Below are 17789 nucleotides of genomic sequence, written 5' to 3' on the forward strand. Positions count from 1 at the left end.
AAATGCAAAAGAGCCGTTGGAGGCAGCCTGGGGGACGGGTCCTGCCAGGTGGTCCAGGGTAATGCTGGGAGAGCCAGGGCCACATGTATCCTTTGCCCTTCTCAGAAGACTCCCGGCTCCAGAGCATACAGAACCGATGTCGCCTTACTGTCCCAGGCTCGAGCGAGTCAGTGCTGGAGGGTGGTGGCCCAGAGGCTGCAGGCTGAGCTGGAGGAAGTGGGTGGGCCCCCAAGGCTTGTCTCCTGTCTCCTGTCCACACCTGGAGGGACCGTGCAGGATGGTGGGGTGGGGAACCTCCCCGAGATAAGCCCTTTAGTCACTCTGCCACCTGTCGTGGCTTCTGTCACTTTGGGAGTCATAGGGTCAGGTTGGCAGTGATGGCTAAGAGGGCAGCGTCACCTGCATTGGGACTGTGCCTTTGGGCCAAGCCTGATGCCCTTTTCCACCAGGTGTCCCCACTTCTCAAACCCTTTTAGCTCTTACCCCCCGACAGTCTGGAATCTCATCCCCCAAAGCTCTGGCTTCTGGCCTCGGACTTTGAGGCACCGGTTTTCTGCCACCTGCGTAGGCTGTCATCAAGGACAATGTCAGGGTCCAGCTGTGCTGCCCCTCGAGGAAGTAGGGGAGGTCTTTGTCCCAGGTTTGGCCCTGTTCCTATGCTGAGGGACGCCGATATCTATGCTCTGCCCTACTGCGCTTGCGTCCAGTGTTCCCACCGCGCCAGACACTCCGCTGTCAGGGAGCAGAGTCCATCTCCCCGCATGTGCAGATGCACATTTCAAGCCCCCTTCTTCCTATGGGCTTGTTGCTTCCATCCAGGCGCCCCGGAGGACCCAGGCATAGGGTTCAGTATCATCATGGAAGTCACTGCCTGGTGTCTTTTGACTTAAAGAAGAAAAAAAAAAAATCCTTGCGCGGGTTCTATCCTGTGGCAGAATATGAAATATCCTACCTCCTACGAAAAGGGCACTGTTTAAAATAGGTATTGAAAACCAGCCATTGTCAGGCACAGTGTGGGGCCACCTTGGCATCAGGAAGGGACCAGGGCCAGCTGGCTGCGTCCATCAGAGGTGGGTGTCCGGCTGTGGCAGAGGTGGGGGGAGGGCGCCATGATCAGAGCTCCAGGTAGGCTACAAGGATCAGCATCACCACGGACGGGGAGAGGATGGCGCCGGGACGCGGGGCTGGGCAGATCGCCGAGTTCTCCACCATCATGCTTGTGCCTGAAACCAGCGGGTGGAAGAGCGGGACTGTGTCCAGTGGACTCGGGGCCAGCCGGCCCCGCCCCCCTGCCCCACCCTCAGGACAGGATCCAGACCTTTGCTAAGGAGACTCGGGGTGGGCCATTTTAGGGCCCGGAAGTGTTCTCAGGCCCTTTCCTACAGCGTGCTGTAAGGCCTGTGCTTTTGTGGCCTTCAGACTGGCCCTGCGCCCCATGAAAGGAACACACTCCTCTGTGGCCTTCGGGGATGTTGGGGCTGGCGGGGGGTGCTGGCTGGCAGTTCCAACGCTATTACACTTGGTTCCCGCCTACCTTCCCCTTTCCCCCAGGCGTCTGGCTGGGGTTGGTCTGGGTGGGAATGATTCCTTTGTCAGGCATCTAGATGGACCCTGATACTCCGGGGGGATAAGGTTCGGGGGAAAGACAGCACCTCCATTCCTCACGATGTGGACTTCTGCTGGGATCCCATCCCCTCCAGGTCCTGTGGTCCGAATCTGTACCAGGGCATGACCGATGTCTTCAGGAACCGCGATTTCTATCCAGTTCTTGCTGGTGAGGTGGAGCGTGGGAGCTGGGTGCAAGTCATTCTGGTACAGCATCTGTGGGATGCACGTTAGCCACGGAGAGTTCACTTACACCCGCCGATTCTTCTCTCTCCCCCAGCTCTGGGCCCTGGGAGGAGCCCATCTGGTTCCGGTCCTTGCCCTTCCTGTTTCCCGTTGACCAGGGCCTGGCTCTTGAACAAGCTCCTCGATGATGGGAGGAAAGCTTGCGAGCAGCTGAACCGTCTTTGCTGACTCCCTAGGCTGGAAGGACCCTTGGACTTCACCTAGTCCCGCCCCACCCCCTTGAACCCTGCCTTCCCGCAGTCAAGCCTTCTGCCCCCTCTCTTAAGTCTCTGCTACAAGCCATTCGTGTATTTTGTGGCTCTGACGATCACAAACTCTGCTTAAGTCGGACTCCGAGCGCTCTTACTATAAACTGCGGCTCCCTGTGTCCCCTGGAAATATGGATCGCTGTTCCTGTCGTTTAATGCCCGGTTGATCCCTTCCTTACCTTATAGCCTGTGACCGCAGACTCATTTCGGAGAGGAACCACAGGATCCCACTTGATACTAAGACTTGAGCTTGAGAAGGTCCAGGAGATGTTGCCAGGAGGCCGCTGTGGAGCTGCCGGGAGAGGGAGAAGGTTGGGAAACGTTCCAAATGATTCCTCACCAGCCATCCCCTGGCCTTAAGCCAGCCTTTTTCTAAGTGTCTGGCCCCAACAGGACCTATACCCAGAACCTTCTATCTCAGCTGCCTAAGAAACAAACCACATGAAAATCCAAAGGCTGGAGAAGGGAGAGGTGCTTCAGCGGCCCTGAATTCTACTCTCTCTTTTCATGTGTCTTGCTGCCTTGTCTCTGTCCAGCGCGGGGTTTGTGGGCTAGAGCATTTGTCTCCATCGCTGGGGAAAGAGTGGTGCTAGAGCCACCCGCAGCCCCAGAAGACAGACTCACGGGGCTTCATGGTGGTGGCATTGGCAGAAGGGCTGGCGGGTCCGGTGCCCGCTCTGTTGTAGGCCCGCACGGTCACGTGGTACTTGGTGTTGGGGTGCAGGCCAGTGACTCGGGCACTGGTGTCCAGCCCCGCTGTCCTCACTCGGTCAGCGGCTGCTTCCTTGTCCCCGGCTTTCCAGTAGCGGATCTGAAGGGGGTAGGGGTACCCTAGGGTCAGCAGTCAGGTCCCAAACCTCAGGGCTATCCTGACCCTAGCCCTGGCCACCTTCATTCTGTTCCTCTCCTGCTCACTCTGATCCCCCTGACTCAGTCTCGGGTCTCAGGACCTGGGCTCTGATCATGAGCTCCAAGACAGCAGGGACAAGTGCGAGTCGCGGCTGCCTTCTCGGTGCCCAGCAAAGAGCCCTGTCCAAGGGAAGTGCTCAGTGCATGGGAGGAATGAGGCGGTGAGAGGGTGGGTGATGCGTGGGGATGGGCACAGACTCTACCCAGTGATGGCTTGTGGGAACCCAACCCCACTTAATATCTCAGGGAATCCCGGGGTGGTGGGGGGTACCGTGCTAAAGAATATGAAATGCAGGGGCACCTGGGTGGCTCAGTCAGTTAAGTGTCTGACTTCAGCTCAGGTCATGATCTCAAGGTTTGTGAGTTCAAACCCCACACTGAGCTCTGTGCTGTCAGCACAGAGCCTACTTCAGGTCCTCTGTTGCTCCTTGCTCTCTGCCCCTCCTCTGCTCGCACTCTCCCTTTCTCCTAAATAAACATTAATTTTTTTAATTTAAAGAATACAAAATGCATATCTTTACTTACAAAGCAGTCCCCCCCACACCCTCTTGCCCCATGAGCTTATAATGGCTGCCCAATACATATGCAAACCATCTGTTAAATATTTGTCCACATCAAGGGCAGTTTGGTGTTACCTCCTGGGTGGGGCCTGCCTCGCCCACTGTGCTCCAAGCCAGAGCTAGGTATCACCGGGATCCCTACCGGACCCTTCTCCCTTACGCAGTGACGTTTCTTGCCCGTCCTTCCTTCCCTTCCTGGTGCTCCCCCTTGCTCTCTGTCCACCCCACAAGGTGCCCCAGTGGGGAGTCACTCGGGTCTCAGAGCTCAGTACAGAGTCTGCTGAGCCCCCGGTTCCCAGGAACAGGGCGACCAGCGGGCACAGAGAGGGGGCCATGCTCTTCTCTGCAGGCTGAGAACACGAGGCTAACCGGGCTTTGGCATGAAAGGGGCAGGCCGACTCCCAGAACCTCCTCCTCCCCGTCCCCTGGGCTCGCATGGCTTCCAGTGCTGGCTCTAGGCAAGCACTTCACTTCAAGGCTGTCCGTGGGTCAGTCTTTTGCGCTGGACATCAGCCACAGGGGCTTGGCTAAGGCTGCATGGCCAGGATGGCACAGACTGCATCAGTGAATGAGTGACCCCAGGACGAATGACTAGTGAGCTGTGAGGGGACCCAGCCCCCCTTCCTCCCCGGGCCCCAGGTCAGTGCTCACCTCATACCCCAGGAGGATGCCATTCATGTCTTGCTGCACAGGTTCCCAGGTCACGTTCATCTCTGAGGATGAGACCCCCTTGGCCCAGACCTTGGTAGGGGCCACCCTGGGCTCTGGGGATTGATACAGAACCGGCTTGGATTCCCCAGGCCTCCCTGTTTCCTACAGAAACAGAGCCCTTTCCAGAGACCCTCCCTCCTCCTTCTCCCAGGCCTGAGGGGGACAGAAGGGAGCAAGGGCTAGGAACACAGCCAGGTGCCGTTCCCCCCCCACCCCCCAGCGGGGAATCGAGCCAGGGTGTGAACAGCATGCTCCCACCCCCACCCCACGGCCCGGCAGGTGCGGAGGGGGCCTCCCACCTTCCTCAGCAGAGTACACAAGCGCCACGAGGCTCTCGGGCCCATCCCCGCGGCGGTTGTAGCTGCGGATCTTGACCTCGAAGGGCGTGTAGGGCTGGACGCTGTCATTGCTGTAGACGAAGTGCTGGGCGTCGGCGCCGGGCACCCGCGCTGTCTGCCAGCTGGTGCTGCCCTGCCTGCGGAAGGACAGCAGGTAGCCGAAGCCGTCTCCGTTCTGGTACTCCCGCGACATGGGCTGGGGGGCAAGAGCGCGTGGCATGGGCGAGGGGCCGTGGTGGCTGCGTCTCCCTGCCCATCCTCCGGCCCCACCCAGCCTTCGCCAAGAGGGGCAGCCCGGGACACCATGTGCCGCGGTGGGTGCGAGGGGAAGGGACGGGATGTGGCCTGCTCTGGGATGCACGGCGGCTCTGTCTGGGTCCTCTCTACACGCTGCTTGAATCTGGAGATGAGTCAGGATGGGGGCGGAAGGAAAGGACCATCTCTGTCCTCTGTCCCTGCAGCTTACCGTCCAGTTGAGGATGAGCTCTCCAGGGGCTCCACCCCCTCCGCTGAGTCCTGAGGGTGCCACTGAGGGGGCTGTCGGGGCCAAGGGACACAGATGTGGCTTGTTAATGGGCAGTGAGGGGGCAGAGGCCTCAGTCTGTGCCTGTGAAGCAGACTAGGATGGGGACATCCCTTCAAACTGGCTCTAGTTTTGTCCTCTGGATGTGGGCTCTGGAGTCAAGGCAGACCTGACATCAAATCCCATCTCTGCCACCTACTACCTGTGTTTCCCGGGGCAGCTTACTTAACCTCTCTGAGCCTCTGATTCCCCTCTCCATAAAATGAGGATAATAATGTTTCTCTCAAAGGTCTGTAAGAAGGATACAATCAAACAGGACAGTGTCAGGCTCGTATGACAGGCCATGCTCTGGAATAGCAGGTGCTCCATAATGATCTTTGTCTTCTCTCTAGTCAGTTTCAACTAAATAGCAGACAACTCCAATTTGCTTTAAAATAAGGGGAAGAATAATCCAGAGCTGGAGTTATTGCAAAAGATATTTCTTTGGGGTTGCAAAGTGTTTTATTATTATTTTTCCTTTCATGGCAGATTTCCCTAATTGTCTCTGTTATTCAACACAGCCGATATTAAAACAAGACCATTTAATTAGATCACGAATCTTGGCAGGGGGGTAACTTGGCAGAGGGTCAAACAGTTCTGCAGAGAACACAGCAGTGGGAAACTTATCACTCGATTCTGATGACTGTAGTTGAGGGCCTTGTAAGGGGTGCTTAACAGCTCAGAGCAATTAAGTGACTTGCCTGAGGTCACACAGCTAATGAATGGCACAGTTCAAATTTGAACTCAATTCTTCGGATTTCAAAGCCTATCATCTTTCTTTTGCATCATCGTTGTCTTTGGCTCACCAACTGGGATACCAGAATGGAGACCACTCCCTACCCTGCATTTGATTCTTTAAGGAATTCATTCAAATTCCTTACTCAGGAGAGGTACCAGCTAAAAATGTCGACTGACTGGAGAGTTGGCCTGGGGCCCATGGGAAAGCATGTTTAAGGGACACAAGAAGTTGGACCCTTACTACATATCAAGGGTGGGAGGCTTGGGTGGGTGGGCAAGGTCCTTGCCAGTCTCAGGCAGGACCCCAGGTCATCTGGACCTTTATCTGTGAATGTCTCAGAGGCAGTGTGTGGGGGTGTGTGTTCCTCTCCTGGGTTCTCTCCCTTGCCTCCCCCACTCAGGTTCTGACACCCACCTGCCTTTCAGGGAACTTGTGGGAAGATTGTCCATTGCATCTCCTCCCAAAGAAACAACCTAAAGGACTTAAAGACACTGACTGCTTCCCTACACACACACACACACACACACAAACACACACACACACACACACACACCTTCCGCATTAACTGATTTTAGCGGCTCATGAACTGCTAGGTGGGATACCTGCCCACCAGCCCATGGTCCTCAGTTAAAGTCCAGGCTCTGCCAGTGTGACACTTTCCTTCTCCAGACTTCAATTTTTTCCATTAAAAAATACTTAAACCTTTTATTTTGAGATAACTGTAGATTCACCTGCAGTGGTAAGGTTGGCTCAATTTTTTTTTACTTCTATTTTTTAAAAATGTTTATTTATGTATTTTGAGAGAGAGGGAGCAGGGGAGGGGCAGAGGGAGAGAGAGAGAATCCTAAGCAGGCTCTCTGCTGTCAGCAAAGAGCCCAGTGTGGGGCTTGATCCCATGAACCGTGAGATCATGACCTGATCTGAAATCAAGAGTCAGATCTTAACCGACTGAGCCACCCAGGTGCCCCAGGTTGGCTCATTTTTTTAAATGAGGGGTTTGGGGTGCCTGAGTAACTCAGTCGGTTAAGCATCCAACTCTTGATTTGGGCTCAGGTCATGATCTCACGGTTGTGAGATCGAGCCCCACATCAGGTGCCAAGCTTAGAGCCTGTTAGGGATTCTCTCTCCCTCTCGCTCTCTCCCTCTCCTCCTTGTCTCTCAAAATAAATAAACACACACAAAAAAATAAAGTAAAATGCAACAAGGGGTTTGGACTAGAAGGTTCTTGCAGCACTCACGGGCCCAGGCTATGGCCCAGGGCCGAGTGTGTTGTGCAGAGCAGTAGCCCTGCCTGCCTCACGTCCCTTTCTCCTCTCTTGTGTTAGAGTCTGAAGCCTGGTGAGGAGGGTTGGAACTCCGCGTGGCTGTGGCCTGCCTGGGGCTCTCTAAGCGGGGCTTGGGTCTGTGCCCTGACGTTGCTGCTCTTTGGGACAGACACCTACAGCTCTGACCTGCTTCCTTGGTCCGGATTTTGCTGGAGGGCCCACTGGGCTCCCCGGTGCCCAGGATGTTGCTGGCTAAGACCCGGAACTCATAGTCCATCCAGGGGGTGAGACCCAGCACCTGGGCGGTCTCGGCATTGCCCTCAATGTTGGCGGGATCTGCAAGACACCGAAGTCAGTGTGCCCACACTCGTTAGTCCAGACGGAAAGGGCAGGGACTGGGTCCGACTCACCTCATCATATCCAGCCCTCACGGTGGTGCCTGCCATGCACTCAGTGCTCAACACGTCTTTTAGAAATAATGGGGAAACTAGTAGACTCCCCTGCCGGGGAGCCTTTGTTGTGCTGTGTGCATCAGTGGGGGCCCCAGTAATGATCTGCCAATGCTCCGAGGGCACAGACGGGGCCCCTCCCCTTCTCCAGTTCTCTTCCACTCTCTTGCCGGCCATGTGACCACCTCCCCCAATGGCCCGGGAGCCCCTTGCAGGCAGAGGACCTCAGGTTGTACCCCTTTGAAGTTCCAGGCTCAGCCAGGCCTCATCAGCACCGGCCTAGGTGGAGCCTCACACTTACTGGTCCGAACCTGCTTCCACTTCCCTGCAGGTGGAGTGCGGGCTTGCAGGGTGTACTTGGCAATGGGGCTGTGGTTGTCAAAGCCTCGGCTCCAGCTGAGCTGGACGGTGGTGTCACCAATGTTCCTCACCACCACACCTCCCGGGGGACCCGGCGGACCTGCACCACAGAGAGCACACTGGGTCAGAAGTGGGCAACCTCAAAGTTCGAGCCAGCCAGGCTGGCTTGGGCTGGTGCAGTACCAAGAGTCGGCAGCAGAGGGCGCAGCAGACACACATGAGGTGGGAGGGCGGCGAGTGGCAGATGGGGGTTGGAAGGTGGAAAAGATGTGTTCAAGGCTGGAGGGGCTCACAGAGGCCTTCCCACAGAGATGTGTACAGATTTCCCAGCACTAGGCTTTGAAAACTGGCCTCAGCAACGTTCTTCAGTCTTGGGAAGTGGATTTTTACAATTCATTTGGGACCTTTGAAAAACCACAGGATAAGTTCGACTCCTGGAACTTATCTCAGAAGCCCTTCCCCCACAGCTTTTGGAGAGTGGAGGAGAGTTAGGAGTGAAGGTCAGAAGAGCCTTCTGAGGGAGGCTCAGAGGGAGTGGGGGGAGGGGTGGGAAACCCCATCACCTCGGACCAGGACCGTGGCCTCCTTGGATGCGCTGTCCACCACCGTCTGGGCCATGCACGTGTACTTCCCGCCGTGGCGCAGCTGCGCATTCAGGATGGTCAGATCCCCCACCGTCTCCTTCTGCACATGGGGGACAGGAGGGCGGGTGGAGGTCAGAGGAAGGAGCCCTGGCTGGTGCAATGAACTAGCTGTGAGCCATGAGGCAGGGCTCGGAGTCCCCTGCTCCATTATGTCCATGGACCCCTCGGCATCTCAGAGTCTCTGTCTGTTCAGCGGGTGGAATCAGCTAGCCCCCACTTAGTACCACGGGACTAAGCAACAGTTTGTAAGTGAAGACAGGCAGCCATGGTCCAAGTTAACGAGGTCATTTGCCCTGGGCTCAGGATAACGAGAACAGTAGAGGGGGGGGAGTCTTGCTGGGTGCCTGGCATTCCACATTTGTCCCTAACCCTCTCCTAAATCCACGGCCTTTGGGTAGAACGCTGGGAACTGCCTTCGAAGGGAGGGTGGTTCTTCCGAGTCTAAGGGTAAGCTTGCCATGCATGGCATTCCTGAGGGAACGGGGAAAGGCTTTGGGGGTGGTCATGGTCAAGGACATCTTGGGTCCCCTGTCTGTCCAGAAGAAGGGAAGAACCCTTCTGGGTCGTCTGGTCTTACCATGCTGGCCCTCCGGTAGTGACCCCCAGGCTTGTCAAAGTCGATAGGGAAGTCGTCCAGGGTCCAGATGAAGGTGAGGTCCATGGTGGGGTCGTGGGAGGCATGGCACTGCAGGGTCAGGCTGTCCCCCAAGTTGATATCAGCGCTCGAGGGGGCCAGAGTGATCTTGGTTGCGTCTGCCAAGCAAAACAGGGCCCCCGGGTAGATGGGGAGGAAGGAGGCCCGGGCAGGGGCAGGGTGAGGGGGTGTGTCCTGAACGCCAGGAGAGAGAAGAGGCAGCGCGGCCAACAGGATCTTGACCTCCCGGCAGCCCGCAAGTGTGTGGAGCGGAGGCAGGAGTGGATTCTGGATGGTGGTGGGGAGATGGTCCCAAATGAAGCCTCAAAACCAAACCCAAGCCAAAAGGAAGGTGGGAACACAAGAACAGGGTGTCAAGGAGGGACTGGGACCCTGTGGTGGCTGAGCCCCCCTTCCCCCCACCAAGCCACACTCCTCACCTCGCACAGACAGAATGCCCGTGCTGTTGGCTTTGCCCATGAAATTCTCAGCAAAGCAGGTGTATTTGCCTTCATCTGACCGACTGATGTTTCTTATAATCAAGGTGCCATCCGGAGTCACGGTCACTCTGCGGCAAGGAGAAAGCAGGTGTGGCCGACCGAGGGCCACGCTGCGGCTGGCATGGGGAGGGGCCTCGCCTTCATGGTGGACGAGGAGGAGCAGGATTGCCCCGGGTCGAGCCGGGTTCGTACCTGCTGCTGTTGACCAGAATCTCGGTGCCTTTGCTCCAGAGCACCACAGCCTTTGGGGCCGCCCGGGGCTGACAGGGGATGACAATCTTTCCCCCGCGGGCCGCGGGGATCAGGCGCTTCACGGGGTTCAGCCTGAAGTCAGGGGCCAGTGCTAGAAGGAAAGTGAGTGCCCTGCAGTCACCCAGGGAATCCCAGTACCTGTTGCCCTTGATGAAGGGGTCACCTGACTCCACGCGGAACATTTTACCTCTCCCCTCCCAGGCCAGTGCATGAGGGACTTCCAGCAGCACCAGCGCCAAAACACACCCAGAATCCAGCCCCTTCCCGCCGCCCCGCCCCCACCCCCACTGCCACCACACTGGTCCAAGCCACCAAGTCTCCTGCCAAACTATTGAAAAGCCCCCTAGGAGGTCTTCCTGTTTTTGCACCTTCTTTCTATAATATTCTGCTCCACCCAGCAGCCTGGCATAGCTTTTATGAAACTTAAACATGCACTCAGGATGAAATCCAAGGTTGGCACACAAATAGGACTCTGCCTCCCCCTCACATCGCATGCCACTCTCCCTCATTTATTATGCTCCAGTCACCTGGGCCATTTGCTGTCCTTTGAGGTTGTCAAGATTGTTCCTGCCTCAGGGCCTTTGCACTTGCCATTTGTCTTGCTTAAAAATCCCTCAGATCTTCACATGGCTGGCTCCTTGTTAACACTCAGGTCATACCCCAAATGTGACTTCCTCAGAGAGGTCTCCCCTGACCATCCCATCTAACTGGCCCCACCTTACTCCTACCACTCTGCTAGATTTTTAAAAAATGTTTATTCGGTTTTGAGAGAGAAAGAGAAAGGGAGGGGCAGAGAGAGGGGTACAGAGGATCCAAAGAAGGGTTTGCGGTGACAGTAGAGAGCCTGATGTGGGGCTCAAAGGCATGAACCGTGAGATCATGACCTGAGCTGAAGTCAGATACTTAACCAACCAAGCCACCCAGGCGCCCCTAGATTTTCTTTATACTGTATTTTTTATGGCTGTCCAAAACCAGCTTATTTAATTATTTGATTTTCTCAACTGGATTGTAAAATACTTGAAGATATGTGACTATCTTTCACGTTCACTCCTTAGGAGCTGTTGAATAAATACTGTCATATGAACAAAGAAATGCATGAGTCTTAGTTACGTTCACTCCAATTTGATGAGATAGGTATCATTATATCCATTTTACAGATGAGAAAACCGAGGCCCCATGANGAAGGCATGAACCATGAGATCATGACCTGAGCTGAAGTCAGATACTTAACCAACCAAGCCACCCAGGCGCCCCTAGATTTTCTTTATACTGTATTTTTTATGGCTGTCCAAAACCAGCTTATTTAATTATTTGATTTTCTCAACTGGATTGTAAAATACTTGAAGATATGTGACTATCTTTCACGTTCACTCCTTAGGAGCTGTTGAATAAATACTGTCATATGAACAAAGAAATGCATGAGTCTTAGTTACGTTCACTCCAATTTGATGAGATAGGTATCATTATATCCATTTTACAGATGAGAAAACCAAGGCCCCATGAGCTCAAGTCACTCAATGAAGGACACCAGCGCCAGCTGGCATCTGTTATGTGATGGCCAGGTCTTTTATTCTTTACCTCTATCTCATTAAATCCTCCGAACAGCAGTATCAGGGCAGGACTTTTATTGCCCACATTTTATAAATCAAGAAGCTGAGACACAAGGAGATTAAGTTGCCAAAGTTCACATAGCTGAAGTGACTGGTTTAAATACACATCAAATTGACTTGGTTTCCAATGGCTTTTGCCACCTTTCTTTCACTGCAGCAAACACTGTAGCCGGGCCGGGATATGGAACAAGTAAGGGACTCCGTCTTCCGGAAGCACTCAACCTAGTGTCTCCTCTCCTTTCTTAAATCCCTGTCTTCTACTCGGAAGGCGCTGGAAAACTAAGGGAAGCCACCAGCGTGTGTTTAGAAATGCCACAGCTCAGGGGCACCTGGGTGGCTCAGTCAGTTGAGCATCTGACTCTTGATTCTGGCTCAGGTCATGATCTCACAGTTTGTAGAATCAAGCCCCGCATCGGGCTCTGCGCTGACAGCATGGAGCCTACTTGGGATTCTCTGTCTCTCTCTGCCCCTCCCCGCCCCCAAAATAAATAAACCGAAATAAAAAAAAGAAAAAGGAAAAGAAAAAGAAAGGAAAATACCAGCACTCAGAGCTCCTAAGCACCCGCCTGTGTGTCCCTGTGGGTGTCCCCTGCCTCCCTGGGCCCTGTACCTTGCACGGCCAGCTCAGCACTGGCATAGATGGTGCCATGCTTGTTCTCTGCCACACACTGGTACATGCCGGAGTCCTCCAGGCTCAGCTTGGAGAACCGCAGATCCCCAGCCACCACTTCCAGGCGGTTCTGTGCAGGAGAGGGCAGAGTGGGGTCATCAGGACCACTGGCGCACTAGGGGGGAGGGGCGGGTGCAGCAGAGATGCTAGGTGGCACTTCCTACTGAGGGGCTCATATGCCCTGTGTCCTCCGGGGCCTCCTGGAGTCCTAGGACTGAGATTCTCCAGGCCTCCTGCCCCCCCCACCCCCCTGCATATCAGCACACTGCAGCCAGAGGGACGAAGTGACCTACTTAGGGCAGCACAGTGATTTTGTGACTGGGTTGTGCCTGGATCCAGGTCTCTGGAACCTCTAGTCAGGACCCTAGCCAGTTGACCAGCCTGTGGCCATGTGAATCTGGGGTGGAAAGAAGCACCTAGAACCAGCCACCCAAGGCGCCCTCGTTGTCCCAGAGAAGCTGTCAATGGTGGTACAGGCTTGGGTGGGGGGAGTCTGGAAGGTGAGGGGACCAGGTTGGTGTGCAGGAAGCCCCGGGTGTCCTACCTGGGAAGCCAGAGGCTCCCCGTTCCTCAGCCAGCGCACTGTGGGCCGGGGCTTGCCAGCCGCCGCACAGCCCCAACGCAGGTTGGAACCGATGTCAGCCTCCATGTCGGAGATCACCTTGAGCCACTCCGGCTGAGCTGTGGGGAGCAAGGGAGAGAAAGATCTGGGGATGAGCTGAGAGGAGCCCCCCTTTCACAATGGACCAGGATCGCAGGGCTACAGTTCCTGTAACAGACAGCAGAGGGCGCCATCAGCATTCCGGGAAAGGGTTTGGGGGCTGTGAGACGCAGGCTGAAGGTCAGCACTTCGTGTCTGTGCCAGTGGCTGTTTGAGCAACTTAAATCATTTTAAAGCCTTCCATTGCTTTCTGCAACCCTGACTAAAGCTCTAGCTTCTTCTGTTCCCACCCCCAGTGCAACCCTGGGGCAAGAAGGCTTAAGCAAGGGGCCACCCGGTCCCTCCCTGAGTTTTGGATCCGCTTCCTCAGGGATAAGAGTGAAGAAGGCTGGGGGAGAGGGGACCCCAGCTCTGTACCCTGCACGATGATGCGGCCCTGGACGGTGTCGCGGCCCTTGGAGTTCTCTGCCTCACACTCGTAGGTGCCCTCATCCTCGAAGCTGACGCTGGGTATCTGCAGGGTGGGCTCGGCTGTGGCCCACTGGGGGGACAAGGAGCCGTCCACTTTACGCCACTTGATCTGAGGGACAGGGCTGGTGGGGAAGACAAAGCCAGAGCGGGTTTGCTATGCTGGGTAGACGGCCCTGTGCCTGCAGCTTCTCACACACAGACTCTCTCCTGAGTGCCGGGCAGGGGGGGATGTGGACGAGGGTCTGGACTCGGGTCTGGGAGGGGACAGAGGGAGAGAGGCAAGAGGGAAGGGAGGGGCCTCTTCCAGACAGGCTCAGAGCACAGGTGGGAAAGTGGCAGGAAGTAGGGCCCCTCTCTCTCCTCCTCTCCCCTGCAATAATTGTGACACCCGTGAACTTGGTCTTCTGTGTGGCCTGTACCCTGAAGCTGACTTGCTCTCCCCACTCCCACCCTGCACTGACCACCATGCTTCTTCTGGGACTGCCCTCCTCAGCAGTGGCTTGTAACTTGGGATTTTATGGGGTCCCCTCCCCGCTCTCCCCAACAAGGCCTTGCCTCTGCTTTTCAAAAGGGCTGTAGTCATTAGTATCCTGTGTACTAAAATGGACTGAATTATCAGTGACTCTTAAAGGGTTAACTTATTACCCTCTCATGTGCTTTAAATATGAATTTTCTGGAAATCCGATAACTATTCACAAAGCAGTGGACATCCTGGGTAACCACAGGAGATATTGGGGAACAGAGGACCGATGTACAAATCACATTAATTGTTCTACAGACATTTGTTTGAGCACCTGCTCTTTGCTTAGCCCTGTTCCAGTGAATCCTTCTTCTAGGAGAGGAGATTTCTATCCCAATTTTTAAAAAGATAACTGTCAGCACTCATAGAACACTTACTAAATCCAGGCCCTGTGCTAAGCACTTCACATAGAAGTACTATGATTATTACTATGTACAGATAAGGACAAAGAGGCACAGAGAGGTTAAGTAGTTTACCCATCGTCTCCCAGCCAGCAAATGACAGAGCTGGGATTTGAACCCAGCATGCCAGGTTGGGGTTCATACCCTGGGCTACCTGCCCTCAGCCTGGGGTGTTGCATTAGCTGTCTGAGCTTGGCATGCATTGCTGGGAGGGCCTGCTGTGTGTCAGGCCCCTGGTGTGCATGGCGCCCTCACTCAGAGAGAGAGAGTGCTCAGTGAGTGGTGCTCACTATCCACTGCGGGTCCGGTGCTCTGCTAGACCCTGCGAAGGGTACCAGGATGACCGAGCGGGACCCCACCTGCCCTCTCCCAGGGGTCACCCATGCCCCTGAGGGGCTCTGACAGGCTGTACCCTGGCCTGCCGCCCCCTCCTCCACCACTCACTTCCCGAAGGCGAAGCACTCCAGGGTGACCTGCTGTCCTACTAGCGCGTAGGTCTCTGCCGGGAACCGGGCCTTGATGCTGGGTGCAAAGAGCCTCGTGTCTGGGGAGACAGGGAGTCTGCAGATCAGGTGCAAATGATACAGGCTCGGTACTTAGGGTCTCAGCACAGCTCAGAGCTGACTCGTTCTTGACCCCCGTTCCCCTTGGGGGCCTGGCCAGGGGTCTGAGGGTCCAGGCCCCAGGCCCCAGCCTCTGCAAGCAGAGCCGCTCTTCACCGCCTCCAGGGGAGAACCCTCTTTCCCAGTGTCTGCTGACCGGTTCAGCTCCTCCCTGCCACGCCCACCAACCCTGACCTTCCGCCGCCAGGTTGAGCTGAGCGAACTTGCTGAAGACGCTCTTGGTGGAGAAGTCCATGTGGCTGGTGGCCAGGCAGGAGTAGTTGCCCAGGTCTGAGGCGTTGGTCCGGGCAATGTACAGGTTCCCCGTGGTCTGGGACACGAAGTGACGCCCATCCGTCGGGATGAAGTTGGGGAACTCGTTGAGGAGCCAGCGGTAGGACAGGCCTATGTAGGGTGTGGGGGCTTTGAGGAAACCGTGGAGCGCTGGGCTGATGGGGCAGCTATGGGGGGGAGCCCTCAGCGTGCTGGTGGGGATCCCTGGACCTAGTTCTGAGAGCCCCGTGCTTGGAGCTGGCGCTGAGGGGAGACCCAGAAGGAAGATGTGACTTTACTCCTGCCCTCGGGGTGCTCCCAGTCTGAAGGAGGAGGCAGGGAACCGAGCTAGAGAATGACAGACTCACAACAGAAACACAAAATCATTTTGAGTTGGGGACCCAGGGATCAGTGCGTCCAAGGTCACTCACTACCTTTTCCTTCGTCCCTTCTCTGCTGAGTGGCTCAAAGCCCCTCCTGCGCCCTCTGTCCAACCTTGGGCCAGGGTCCCGACTCACCTGGGTAGTGGGCAGGTGGGTTACAGGGCAACATCACCCCCCAGCCTTCGTGGGTTTTCACAGGGTCCCTCTCCTCCTTGGAGAACTCCTGCAGAACTGGAGGTAAAGATCCGGCACTCGGGCACCATCTCCGAGCCTGGGGGCCTCCCGCAGTTCAACCTCCCCGGGAAGTAGTCACCTGCCCTTTCCAGACACTTTCCCCGGCTCTCTATCCCCCGTCCCCCCACCCCCGGAGCATCCTGTCACCCCTGCAGGTCTCACAGCCAAAGCGGAGCACAGCCTCCCTGCTGACGATGGTGCCCACGGGGTTGGAGGCCAGGCACTGGTAGACGCCGGCGTCCTGGGCCTTGGTGGGGTTCATGATGACCAGGTTCCCCCCTACCAGCTGGTGGCGGGACCCTGGCTCCAGCTTCATCTCGGTGCCATTCATCTTCCACCTGCAGCAGGGACAGAGAAGACCCTCCTGGACCCAGCCTGGTGGCAGGGCTGCTGTGAGGCCAAACTTCCCGGCTGCCCAGGGCCTCCCAGCACCCACCATGGGGGGGTCTCACCTATAGGTGGCTGGAGGGCTGGCCCGGGCACGGCACGCTAGCGTCACCTTCTCCTCAGTGGACTCTTCTGGGAATAGCAGACCGAGGGGCTGATCTTCAAAGACAGGCCCAAAAGTGGCCGGGGATCCCCGGGCTGAACTCCAAGCTGTAGGTCGGGGAAGAGCACCAGTGGCCTCAGGCCTGGGGCCCGGCAGGACACTGCTGTCCAATAGAACTTTCTGCGATGATGGAAAGGTTCCATTTTCTGCACTGGCCACTACGGTAGCCAAAGCCACCTGCTGTCAAGCCCTTGAAACGTGGCCAGTGCAGCTGAGAAACCAAATTTTAAATTTTACTTCATCTTAATTAATTGAAACTCGAATTTCAGAGGGTTGGGCTGGTTCCGGCTGGCCAAGTTCATTGTGTCAATCACTCATGCCACACTCAGGTATTGAGCACCTGCTGTGTACCCGGCACTGGGCTAGACTATGTTGCGAAAAGGAATAAGACACGGTCCCTCTTCCTCAAGGGGCCTGCAGCCCAGGGAGGGAGGTACTAAAGGATGGGACAGGATAGTGAGGACTGTAAAAGCTGCTGGGAGTTCTAGATGCAGGGGCCCTCGGGGTGGGGGCAGCCGGCCTGCAGGGTGTGAGGCGCATGGGAAACCACCGGTTAAGGAGGAAGAGAGACAATGTTTGTCCCTGGAGCCTAATTAATGCTCCTTCCGGCCAATGGCCAGTGCTCTGGCTCTTGGTCTCTTATCAGCTGTTATAGACCTCTTCTGAGCCTCAACATCTTCACCTGTAAAATGGAAAGAATACAAACTCACCTTCCAGGGTCTGTAGGAGGGTTCAGTCTGGTACAGCGAATGTGCTCTGAAAATGTCTGCTGGACCCAAACAGGGGGCGGGATGGAGTTTAGGGGAAGAAGGAAGGCTCTGGGTGGGTAGAGCATGTGTGGGTTGTTTTGGGGGCATTTTTATTTTTATTTAAAAAAAAATTTTTTTTAATGTTTTTATCTATTTCTGAGAGAGAGAGACAGCGTGAGCAGAGAAGAGTCAGAGAGAGAGGGAGACATAGAATCCGAAACAGGCTCCAGGCTCTGAGCTAGCTGTCAGCACAGAGCCCAACACAGGGCTCGAACCCACAAACCATGAGATCATGCCCTGAGCGGAAGTTGGACACTTAACCAACTGAGCGCCCCAGGCACCCCCTTGGGGGCATTTTTATACAAGTCCTGTGTGATAATTCAAGAAAGAGAGGCCCAGAAAAGGGGACGACTTGCTCATGGTCACAGAGCAAGACTGTGGCACACGCAGATCTAGACCCCGGTCTCTCGAATTTGCTGAATAAATGAAGTTTTCATGCCTGCCTCCCCCCCCCCCCCCCCCNAGGGGACGACTTGCTCATGGTCACAGAGCAAGACTGTGGCACACGCAGATCTAGACCCCGGTCTCTCGAATTTGCTGAATAAATGAAGTTTTCATGCCTGCCTCCCCCCCCCCCCCCCCC

At 55.7% G+C, this 17789-nt stretch overlaps 1 protein-coding gene across 1 annotated transcript in view; it reads right to left on the reverse strand.

Annotated features, from left to right (window-relative positions):
* Positions 1-895: 895 nt before the first annotated feature.
* The window catches only part of CNTN2 (contactin 2), a 25124-nt gene continuing 8230 nt past the window's right edge, over positions 896-17789 (reverse strand). The window contains exons 8-22 of the mRNA XM_077772036.1: positions 12847-12983; positions 12243-12372; positions 9963-10113; positions 9711-9838; positions 9214-9389; positions 8556-8676; positions 7934-8092; positions 7370-7519; positions 5084-5154; positions 4579-4813; positions 4220-4332; positions 2724-2910; positions 2279-2391; positions 1653-1821; positions 896-1223 (exon numbers count right to left, since the gene is read on the reverse strand). Of these exons, the coding sequence (XP_077628162.1) occupies positions 1114-1223; positions 1653-1821; positions 2279-2391; positions 2724-2910; positions 4220-4332; positions 4579-4813; positions 5084-5154; positions 7370-7519; positions 7934-8092; positions 8556-8676; positions 9214-9389; positions 9711-9838; positions 9963-10113; positions 12243-12372; positions 12847-12983 (2150 nt within the window). The 3' untranslated portion in view covers positions 896-1113. The remainder of the gene's footprint in view (positions 1224-1652; positions 1822-2278; positions 2392-2723; positions 2911-4219; positions 4333-4578; positions 4814-5083; positions 5155-7369; positions 7520-7933; positions 8093-8555; positions 8677-9213; positions 9390-9710; positions 9839-9962; positions 10114-12242; positions 12373-12846; positions 12984-17789) is intronic.

The sequence above is a fragment of the Crocuta crocuta genome, unplaced genomic scaffold (genome assembly GCF_008692635.1).
Source record: "Crocuta crocuta isolate KB4526 unplaced genomic scaffold, BGI_CrCroc_1.0 scaffold318, whole genome shotgun sequence".
Classification (NCBI taxonomy): domain Eukaryota; kingdom Metazoa; phylum Chordata; class Mammalia; order Carnivora; family Hyaenidae; genus Crocuta; species Crocuta crocuta.